At 51.7% G+C, this 11,824-nt stretch overlaps 1 protein-coding gene across 2 annotated transcripts in view; it reads left to right on the top strand.

The window, feature by feature from the left end:
• The first annotated feature begins 1,204 nt into the window (after positions 1-1,204).
• The window catches only part of RBMS3 (RNA binding motif single stranded interacting protein 3), a 1,517,465-nt gene continuing 1,506,845 nt past the window's right edge, over positions 1,205-11,824 (top strand). Inside the window, exon 1 of one of the 2 annotated variants that reach the window (XM_078663941.1) lies at positions 1,205-1,918. In XM_078663941.1, the coding sequence (XP_078520067.1) occupies positions 1,844-1,918 (75 nt within the window). In that variant the 5' untranslated portion in view covers positions 1,205-1,843. The remainder of the gene's footprint in view (positions 1,919-11,824) is intronic. The other variant, XM_078663942.1, reaches the window with a different exon arrangement.

The following is an 11,824-nucleotide window of genomic DNA, read 5'->3' as shown; positions in this document are numbered from 1 at the left end:
TCTCACTCTCTTCTAGCCTGACATGTGCCTCGCTCTAGCTTGACGTGTCTGGCTAGCCTAGCCTGACATGTGTCTGACTCTAGACTGACATGTGTCTGACTCTGCCCTAGCCTGGCTTGTGTCTCACTCGCTCCTAGCCTGACATGTAGCTCGCTCTAGCCTGGCATGTGTCTGACTCTGCCCTAGCCTGACATGTACCTGACTCTAGCCTGACATGTAGCTGGCACTAGCCTGACATGTGTCTGAGTCTGCCCTAGCTTGACATGTAGCTGCCTATAAACTGACATGTAGCTGCCTCTAGCCTGACATGTGTCTGTCTCTAGCCTGACATGTACCTAACTCTAGCCTGGCATGTACCCGACTCTAGCCTGACATGTAGCTGCCACTAGCCTGACATGTGTCGGTCTCTAGCCTGGCATGTACCTAAATCTAGCCTGGCATGTACCCAACTCTAGCCTGACATGTAGCTGCCTCTAGCCTGATGTGTGTCTGTATGTAGCCTGGCATGTACCTAACTCTAGCCTGGCATGTACCCAACTCTAGCCTGACATGTAGCTGCCTCTAGCCTGACATGTGTCTGTCTCTAGCCTGGCATGTACCTAACTCTAGCCTGGCATGTACCCGACTCTAGCCTGACATGTAACATCCCCTAGCCTGACGAGTCTGACTCTAGCCTGACATGTTCCTGACTCTAGACTGACATGTAGTTGCCTCTAGCCTGACATGTGCCTGACCCTAGCCTGGCATGTACCTGACTCTAGCCAGACATGTAGCTGCCTCTAGACTGACATGTACCTGACTCTATCTAGCCTGGCATGTTCCTGATTCTATCTAGCCTGGCATTTCCTGCTTTTAGCCTAGCATTCAGCTGCCTCTAACCTAACGTGCCTGGCTGTCCTTGCCTGACGCGGCTGGTGCCCCAGGGGACACCGATCTGCCCAGCCACCCCCTGATTCCCCTTGGGGCCAGTGCGCCTCCGCTCCGCTGACAGGGACCCTGGCCTGGCTGTGGCCCTTCCTCCCCCGCACAGGGCTCCCCGCGCCGCCGCTCCCGCTGACAGGGGCCCCAGGCCCGTGGCCCTTCGTCCCCCGCACCGGGCTCCCCGCGCCGCCGCTTCCCCTTCCCCGGCAGCCAGCAGCAGAGGGGCCGGACTGCGCTTCCAGCGGCTGCGGCGGAGCCGAGGACTCGGAGGCGATTCCTTCTCGGAAGAAGCACTGCAGCCTTCTGGGGCTGCGCCGGAGTCTCCAGGGGGAGCGGGCCTCCCACCCACCGCCCGCCCCCGGCAGAGCACGGGGGCTGTCGGGCTCGAATGAAAGACAAGACGGGCACAGCGCGCAGGCCAGCCCGGGAGGGACCACGGCACCAGGCGGACACCGGGGGTTTGGGGTGATTTTTTCCGTACGGTGGGAGGAGAGAGAATAGAGAGAGAGCTTGAGATCGAGGGAGGGAGAGAGGGACAGAGGAGGGGGAGGAAGGAAGCCAGTCTGCAGAGGTCTGGAGTTACACGCTCTTCTGGAGTCGTGCGTAAAGACTTTCGTTTTTTTTCCCGGGGATGTTGGTGTCTGAGGGACGACAAAGACGCAGCCGAGGAAGGAATAACGCGTAAAGGGAAGGGGTGCGAGGGAGACGGAGGAACCCCTGGAGATCTGTGGGAACTACTCGTGCTGCTTTGTGGGGAGCAGGAGGACGCGGAGCCCGGCTCGGAGGGAGGAGAGGCGAGCCCCCGGCGGTCCCCGGAACGCACCGGCAGGGATAACGGGTCCGAGCCAGGGCACGGCGAGGCCCGGGGCGTGACACCCCGTCCACGGATTCCCTGCGTCGGAGATCAAACGATTCCAGCTACATGGGCAAACGCTTGGAACAGCAGCCAATGTACCCCCAGTACACCTATTACTACCCCCACTACCTGCAAACCAAGGTAGGGCGATGCGCGGCGCGCGCCCTTGGGCGGGGGCGGGGGGGTGGCCGGAGGCCAAAGGTCAGGCAGCGGGGACAATGCACGCCTGGCGCATCTGGGCGCTGGAGGTTTAAACGAGCGATGGATGGGTGGATGCGCCTAGAGGCGCCGGTGGTGTGCGCGCTACATCCATGTTGGCAGCTGGCCCCATCGCCCGCGGCTTGTTGCTTCCTGCCTGCGCTTGGCTCAGGGGCGCCGGCTGCGCCGTTCAGCGCCTTTATTCCGGAGCCCTGATGGCTCGACCCTGTTCTGCCGGCCCCGGGGATCGATCCGGCGCGCTGCGAGAGAGGAGAGTGTCCGTGACCCGGAGCGATGGCTGGTTAGCAGCGCACACAGTCAGATGGAGGGTGGCTGGGACTCCGGCAGGCGCGCACGGCTTCGGGGTCACCCTGCCCCTCGCGCGCCCCCAACAAGGACATCTCGGAGACTAAACTTTTCCTCAGCTGTGTGCGTGAATGGATGTTTAGTGTGTTCATGTGTCTGTGCTCTCGTGTGTGTGCATGTGAACACACACACGTTACATGCTTACATACGTGTATGTACATAGATTGTTTCGCTCTATATGACTACATGTGTGTGTGCGTACACACGGATATATGATGCTTGCTTGGCTCTCATGTGTCTGCACTAACACACGCATGACGTGTGTGCACACACAAGAACATGCATATTGGCTGTTTATGATTTTGCAAGGTGATTAAGTATTCAGAAAAAAAACATTTCATAATTAGCCACGAGCCTGCAGGACTGTGTTAAATGAATGCTTCTGTTAGCCGAATTAAAGCGTTGGTTTGTTACTGCCTTCGAACACATGCTTTTGAGATGTGTGAAGATATCATACGTGTACCTTTCTGTCTCGCCGCACTTGCACACATGCACACATGTATGTAGCGTACATGCACTGACGGGACCCCCGTGTGGTATGGCTGGGTGTAACTCATTCATTTGTCCTCTTGCTTTTCTATGGCATTTATTTATGCGCCTTTGGTTCGTTTTGACTCCAGCCAGGCCCAGTAAATTCACACACACACATGTGCCTTTACTTAGCTTATACAGCTCTTTACTTTTAAATTGAAAGCTGCTCGTTATAAATTAAGGGCTCGTGCATTATAAAACCAAATCTATATCACGTGTCCCGCCTTTAATGAGTTAATGCCTTATTACGTCTGGTAAATATGGCTCCCGCCACTTATCCTATGTGCCGATATAGAAGTGACAGCGTTCTGGGATGCTCAGTTCTTTGCTTTGATATTTTGCCTTTTTTCTTTGATTTCCAAAGCTGCTCCGCTGCGACGTATTTCAGGACCCGTACAAAATCCTGCGTAGGTAGGCGGCGGCCCTTGAAGCCGCCAGGATGGGGTCGGTGGGCGCTTTTCTGCTGACAGCTTACATATCCTGCGTAGGTAGGCGAGGAGCCTTGAAGCCGCCAGGATGGGGACGGTGGGCGCTATTCTGCTTGGAGCTCTCCATACATCGGTGTTGGGGGCTGCCTGTCTTCTGACCTGCTTCTTACAGCCCCCGTCACGAGGATGCTCGCACAGCAGGGAGCGGGTCTGACGGATGTCGACGGTTCTTCGCCATCGCCCCAGTGCACCCCACTCTGCACCCCGAGTGTCTGCTGCCTGGGGGGACGCATTCTCAAGAAGATGAAAGCGCACGCCATTTTCCTCAGCCATGGCGTGCATAAGAGGCGGGCACAGGAGTCTTTGGGCATCCGAGGAGGGCGCCTTTCTGCCCGGTGGGCACGTCAGTTCAATCTGCCAGGGCGCAAACAGGATCAGTGTTCGGAAACAGGCAGTAGAACCACTCCACCATATGGGGTCAAAGCACCCGTGCCCTCATGTGCCAAGGCCTGCTCCCAGTCCATGCTGGGTACCAGAGGCAGAATCGTGTCACATTGCGCATCATATGTGCATACCAGCTCTGTCCAGGATGGCACAGCCTGTGCTCAGTAGCGGAGGGTGGCACCGCTCACCAACGTGGGATTAATGCACATGTACTCTCTAATGACGAGTTCGGTGCCCAGTCCATACTGGGCACCAGAGGGTGGCCTCCTGCTACTCTGTGCCACATATGTGCATACCAGCTCTGTCCAGGATGGCACAGCCTGTGTCCAGCAGCAGAGGGTGGCACCGCTCACCAATGTGGGATTAATGCACATGTACTCTCCAGTGCCCAGTCCATTCTGGGCACCAGAGGGTGGCCTCCTGTTATACTGTGACATATTAACATACCTGTCTCCTGTGCCCAGGATGATACAGTCTGTGGCACTGCTCCCCAACGTGGGACCAGCGCACATGTACTCTCCAGTGAAAACTGTGCCCAGTCCATACTGGGCACCAGGGGGTGGCCTCCTGGTACTCTGTGCATCATAGGCACCCATCCGTCCGCCCTGGCCAGCATGACACCGTCGGTGTTCGGTAGCAGCGGGTGTCCACAGTGAGGGGCCAGTGCTGGGGATGCTCTAATGTTAAGGCCTCTACACATCCCTTGGTGGGTACCAGAGGGTGAGCCTTCTTTCGGTGGACGCGGGTGACACCTTTCCACTGCCGGGCCCGTGCCACTATAGGGTGTCAGTGGTGACTTCACTATAGCAGGAAGGATCACTTTATTCATGGACTGGATTTTTGCAGTTTAAACATTTTCATTCTTTGTCCTTTACTGTCTGTGGGCCACAGTAGCATTGCCCTGGCTGCATGACTTGGCCTTCTGCCTGAACCCCCTTCCCTTCCCTTGCCTGGGGGGGTGGGATGCTTTTAGGATGTGCCAGACACAACTATTGGGGATTACATACTGAGCTAACAACCGTCCTGTCCTACCTCAATACCAGGAGGTTTCCTGAAATCCATGTGTCCCCTAAAGCCCATAGGGCTGGGGCGGGTTCAGTCATATGCCACACGTGTAAATCAGCCTGTCGCAGTCCTCCAGCACTTCAAATACGCCCCTCCCCCCCAGAAGTTCCCTGATTTCCCGTTCAACACTTGTCCTGGTGACCTCTGCCCCAGATGTTCTGAACAGGATCCTGGCCTGATGCACATGCTATGGGCCTGCCCCCACATTATCCTTATGCTGGCACAGATTGGCACCCTACTGGAGGAGGTAGCAGGTGGCTCCGCCAAGCACTCAGTCGAGGGCTGTATACTGGGCCTATATGCATGCTTAAAACGCAATAGGGTAGGGGCGCAATTTGCAGACCTGGCGCTTGTACTGGCAAAGCACCTACTAACAAGGAGGTGGAAATTGGCAACAACCTCCAATGCTGTCCCTGTGGAGGAAGGAGGTGGAGGGATGGGGTTTGGCAGTGAGGGGCGCTCTTTGCCGGGAATATTAGCGCGGGTTGCGAGTGCGACCGATAGCGATGGAATGGGGCACTCTGCTGGAATCCTTTAAGGCCCTAGAATTACCCAAACCTTGATTACTGTTATTTACAATGGAGAGCACTGCTATAACACCATAGCTGTGTGACAGTCTGGATCTGCCACACAGGTGCTGCCCGTGCAGGTAAGAGCAGTGGGGCCGGGTTGGTGGGGATTCGACAGACGACCACGAGGGAAAATTAAATAAATAATACATTTTCTTGTCGTCATCCGTCGAAATCCCACTTGGCCCCACCGCTCTTACCTGCACGGGCCGCTACTGCTGCCACATGTTTTAGATGGGCGGCCGCAGTTGGGAACCACCTATGATGCCACAACTGCCGGGACGGACTGTGATGTCCCATTGGCCAAGGATGTTCCTGCTAACTACTGAACCGAAGATTCCATCCGCTAATCGACATGCTTGCCTCCTAATGTGCTGCAAGCCGACGTGCTTGAACAGATGATTGTCATGTTATGGGGGAGGGTAGAGGGACTGCTTTATTGAAAAATTGATCACCACATATTCTGGGGAAGACAATGTGGGAAAATTAGCCATAGCCCATACTTGTAATGTATGTACACATGAGACTGTCTTGTAGGGACTGAACTCTACTCTATATGTTGATACATGTTATGACTGAGGCGATGGCAATACATTTTACTGCTGTGTCATTTGAAACCCAATGTTAATGTAATGTTATGTTAATGTTAGTTACATTTGTAAAGCGCTGCTGTTACCCGAAGGTGTCCTGGCGCTAAGGTGAAGACCTGCCGGAGATGCAATGATTTGGGTATTTCGCGACCTAATTTGAGAAGAGCCAAGTTTTTAAAGCCTTCCTAAAGGCCATCAAGTTAGTCATGCGTCTCAGATGTAATGGAAGTGTGTTCCAATAAAGTTTGTGAGGAAAAAAACCATACCCAGGGAACTATGAGCTGTGCACTGCAGTTTACATGCAGCCTGAGGGACTTTACACCCCCCCTTTCCAACGAGGTTGGGCAAGGGTAGGCTAGGGGCCAGATTTAGAGTGTAGGGGCAACTGACTTTCCTCCAATTTCTAAAGAAATCATTCACTTCCAGAATTCAGACCAGAATCCACCAGTTGAATTTCCTCCACAACGTCATTCTTATGGAGAAGGTAATTCATCAAGTGAATTGTCCTGTGTATTTGGCATGTCTTCCATACACTGGAGGATTTTGATTTACCAACAGAGCTAATTCAGGCTCTGAATCTTTCAGCCATGGAAGGGGACATGCATGAATGGGCCAGTGCGAGCATCCGTCCTCTCGCGGACCGGACAGCAACGCCTTAGATTGTGGAAATGTAAGGGAGTCTCTCTAATCAAGGAGTACTTTAGGAACACTCCGTCTTACATCCTACTATGACGAAGAATAGGATAAGTACAAATAGTATTTCCATCTCATCCTCTGTGTCTAAAGCCTGCATGGATATCATAAGAAAGGTGGCCTTTATCTTTGATTTCCTCGGTCTGATGTATCCACGAATAGACGGATAGTTGAGTATGGACTACATGACGTTACAAAGTAAACAATTACAACACATGCTTTTACCACGCAGTTTTTACATCACAACTACCATTGCATCAAATGATTTTACAATGCATACCATTACAATGCATAATACTTTTAGGGCAACAGTAGGGTAAGTGTTGGGTAGTGTTGGGGTAAAAATTACTATTCCCACTCCAGTGAGTGCACCAGTAGGGAGAGTGTTGGATAGTGTAGGGGTAAAAATTACTATTCCTATGTACCGCAAAACCCATACCCACCCTAAAACAAAAAAATCTCCATCACTTACCTTATAATGCGTTGTAATAGCATACATTCTAATGGTATGTGTTGTAATGGCATGTGTTGTAGTGACATGTGTTGTAATGGTATGCGTTGGGTTGGTATGCTTTGTAATGGCATGCGATGTAAAGGCAGTTGCATTTTAATGTCTGTGTTTTAATGGATGTTTCCCTAAATTATGTAGACAAATAAATTTTTTCGTCAGTTGGCATTTTGTTACTCTGTATAGATGTACACAGAAATATAGGGGCATATACACATTATCAACAGTTGTCATTTTTCTGTGATAGAAAGGCAGGCAGATAGACAGACAGATTGTCAGACAGACAGTTCGATAGAACAGCCAGGCAGGCAGACAGACAGGCAGGCACACATGTTGACAAAAACACAGATTGATAGGCAGCTAGATAGATAGATAGATAGATAGATAGATAGATAGATAGATAGATAGATAGATAGATAGATAGATAGATACACAGACAGACAGACAGACAGACAGACAGATGGATGGATGGATGGATGGATGGATGGATAGATAGACAGACAGACAGACAGACAGGCAGGCAGGCAGACAGACAGACAGATAGACAGACTGACAGATAGGCAGGCAGACATGCAGGTAGACAGAAAGGCAGGCACACATATTGATAAAAACACAGATTGATAGATAGATTAGATAGATATATAGATAGCTATAGATAGCTAGATAGATAGATCGATCGATAGATAGATAGATAGATAGATAGATAGATGGATGGATGGATGGATGGATGGATGTGTGGTGGTTTGGGCTGCATCAATGGATGGGTGGATGGCTTCTCCCAAGTTCACATTTTTGTTATAACATCCCCTTTTCTACTAGAACTCTACACTACTTCAGAATTTTGATTTCAATTAACAGTCTCCTTGTAGATACTGCAGACAATCTCCCCCTCTCTTGCACTCCTTACACTCTCTCTGATACTTGTTCCATCCTAAGTGTGCAGTTTTGGCTTGGTGTGAAACCAGTGACCTGCTTGTCTCTTGGGTTGTGAGTGTCTCCTGCCTCAATCCCCACACCTTACTTTATATTGACACATTAGTGTAGAGTTCATATTCTTATATACCAGAGAAGCCCTCAGATGTACATGGTTGGAGGTGCATGCTGGGAAGGGTTTGGGGTGTTTGAAGCCTGTGTGGGTGATGTTGGTGCATGAAGTTCAAAGACAAGCTCCATCCACGGTGGCACGTGGCACTGCACATAGGTATGCGTGTGTGGAGTGTGCAGGAGGTATGCAGTGCTGCATCCAGATACAGGTAGCCTCTCTACTGTCCCAGCAGCTGACCTGGACCAAAGATAGTGCTTCCAGGTCATGGAGTACAATCATCCACCACTTCCTACCCACTGCACCTTTAGTACCCTCAGTCAGTAGATACTCACCTATCTCTTGTGACACGAGTGCTCACTGGCTCAGTACATACCCCGTCTCTTGTAAAGTCAGTACTCACTCATCAGTACATTTCCTGAGTCTCTTGTGATGACAGCGCTCAGCCGGTCCGTATATACCCCGCCTACCTCTAGTCTTCACTCAGACTGTACGTGCCCATCTGCCTCTCGTGACATCAGTACTGTCTTCATCCAGGAGCATTATCAATGGGGCAACTGGTGCAGTTGCACCGGGTCTCATTATGAGAGAGGCTTCTGCTACCCAATGATGTCTTCCTTTGAGTTCCCATCGTAGGTTCAGTGCGGGTCCGTTTACTTCCCTTGCCTGGCACCCTTGAAACTTTAGTGACTCTGTCAGTAGAGCCCTTGCCTTCCTCTTGTGACATCAGTAATACAAGCTTTGTGACATCAGTACTACAAGCCTTGCCTGCCTCTTGTGACGTCAGTACGACAAGCCATTGCCTGCCTCTTGTGACGTCAGTACGACAAGCCTTGCCTGCCTCTTGTGACGTCAGTACGACAAGCCATTGCCTGCCTCTTGTGACGTCAGTACGACAAGCCTTGCCTGCCTCTTGTGACATGAGTACCACACGCCTTGCCTACCTCTTGTGACGTCAGTACCACAAGCCTTGTCTGCCTCTTGTGACGTCAGTACTACAAGCCTTGCCTGCCTCTTGTGACGTCAGTACTACAAGCCTTGCCTGCCTCTTGTGACGTCAGTACTACAAGCCTTGCCTGCCTCTTGTGACGTCAGTACTACAATCTTTGCCTGCCTCTTGTGACATCAGTACTAGAGCCTTGCTGCCTCTTGTGATGTCAATACTACAAGCCTTGTCTGCCTCTTGTGACCTCTGTACCACAAGCCTTGCCTGCCTCTTGTGACGTCAGTACCACACGCCTTGCCTGCCTCTTGTGACGTCAGTACCACAAGCCTTGTCTGCCTCTTGTGACGTCAGTACTACAAGCCTTGCCTGCCTCTTGTGACGTCAGTACTACAAGCCTTGCCTGCCTCTTGTGACGTCAGTACCACAAGCCTTGCCTCCCTCTTGTGACATCAGTACTACAAGCCTTGCTGCGTCTTGTGACGTCAGTACCACAAGCCTTGCCTGCCTCTTGTGACGTCAGTAACTCAAGCCTTGTCTGCCTCTTGTGACGTCAGTACTACAAGCATTGCCTGCCTCTTGTGACGTCAGTACCTCAAGCCTTGTCTGCCTCTTGTGACGTCAGTACTACAAGCATTGTCTGCCTCTTGTGAAATCGGTACAGCAATCTTTGGCCTGCCTCTTGTGACGTCAGTACCACAAGCCTTGCCTCCCTCTTGTGACGTCAGTACTACAAGCCTTGCTGCGTCTTGTGACGTCAGTACCACAAGCGTTGCCTGCCTCTAGTGGCGTCAGTACCACAAGCCTTGCCTGCCTCTTGTGACGTCAGTACAACAAGCCTTTCCTGCCTCTTGTGACCTCAGTACTACAAGCCGTGTCTGCCTCTTGTGACGTCAGTACTACAAGCATTGTCTGCCTCTTGTGACGTCAGTACTACAAGCATTGCCTGCCTCTTGTGAAATCGGTACAGCAATCTTTGCCCTGCCTCTTGTGACGTCAGTACCACAAGCCTTGCCTCCCTCTTGTGACGTCAGTACTACAAGCCTTGCTGCGTCTTGTGACGTCAGTACCACAAGCCTTGCCTGCCTCTAGTGGCGTCAGTACCACAAGCCTTGTCTGCCTCTAGCGGCGTCAGTACAACAAGCCTTGCCTGCCTCTTGTGAAATCGGTACTGCAATCTTTGCCCTGCCTCTTGTGACGTCAGTACCACAAGCCTTGCCTCCCTCTTGTGATGTCAGTACTACAAGCCTTGCTGCGTCTTGTGACGTCAGTACCACAAGCCTTGCCTGCCTCTTGTGACGTCAGTACCTCAAGCCTTGTCTGCCTCTTTTGACGTCAGTACTACAAGCATTGCCTGCCTCTTGTGACGTCAGTACCTCAAGCCTTGTCTGCCTCTTGTGACGTCAGTACTACAAGCATTTCCTGCCTCTTGTGAAATCGGTACAGCAATCTTTGCCCTGCCTCTTGTGACGTCAGTACCACAAGCCTTGCCTCCCTCTTGTGACGTCAGTACTACAAGCCTTGCTGCGTCTTGTGACGTCAGTACCACAAGCCTTGCCTGCCTCTAGTGGCGTCAGTACCACAAGCCTTGCCTGCCTCTTGTGACGTCAGTACTACAAGCCGTGTCTGCCTCTTGTGACGTCAGTACCACAAGCCTTGCCTGCCTCTAGTGGCGTCAGTACAACAAGCCTTGCCTGCCTCTTGTGACGTCAGTACTACAAGCCGTGTCTGCCTCTTGTGACGTCAGTACCTCAAGCCTTGTCTACCTCTTGTGACGTCAGTACTACAAGCCTTGCCTTCATCTAGTGACGTCAATACTACACGCCTTGCTGCCTCTTGTGACGTCAGTACTACAAGCATTGCCTTCGTCTAGTGACGTCAGTACTACACGCCTTGCTGCCTCTTGTGACGTCTGTTCCTGGCTTCGTTTCTCCTCCCATCAGTGCTCTCTCCTTCCTCGCCTCTTGGAACGCGCAGCTGTCACTTCTTACGTTTTGTTAGTTTGCATTTGTTGAGTGAGCAGAGGGTTTTGACAGTACGAGAGCCCATGACCATCTAAGACCAATAACGTGAACTTTAAAGGGTGAAAGGCGGCAAGTCTGGACATTGAATGCGCCAAGTTTGTAGCTCCCTGACGCTGGGATACTTTGTTTCATCTGGAGGAGTATAGGGTGTGACGTCGGCGCTCAATCCGTCAGCACCTATCCGATGTCACTCAATCCGTCAGCACCTATCCGATGTTCCCGCCTTTCTTGCTTGGTCAGTGGTGACTCGTGACTTTCCTTTGTTGCTTAAGTTCCCACTCTGGCCTCTCTCGTGACGAGTGCCTGCCAGAGGTCACGTGGTCTCTTTGGGATTTAAACCTGTGACGAAGGGGTCATACAGAGATTTCTGCAGCTGTCGGATTAGCTCGCTGAGCCACCGAACCCAGCATGTGTCAATCCATCACTTTACATTACATCACTTTCCATCGAGCCCTTCGCTTCCTCATCTCTGTGCACTCCAAAGCCACACTGACGACTTTCTCTCATAACCTCCACCCCATTAGTTCTATCTATAGGTACCATTGTTGTACACCCTATAGAGGTCTCTCCATTAGTCCCTGTGACAGAGCATCGACCTAAGTTCTAAATCCATCAGCATACATCCCATCAGTGTCACTCCATCACC

Source organism: Lissotriton helveticus, chromosome 10 (assembly GCF_964261635.1).
Source record: "Lissotriton helveticus chromosome 10, aLisHel1.1, whole genome shotgun sequence".
Lineage (NCBI taxonomy): Eukaryota > Metazoa > Chordata > Amphibia > Caudata > Salamandridae > Lissotriton > Lissotriton helveticus.
This window is presented reverse-complemented; position numbering and strand designations above follow the sequence as displayed.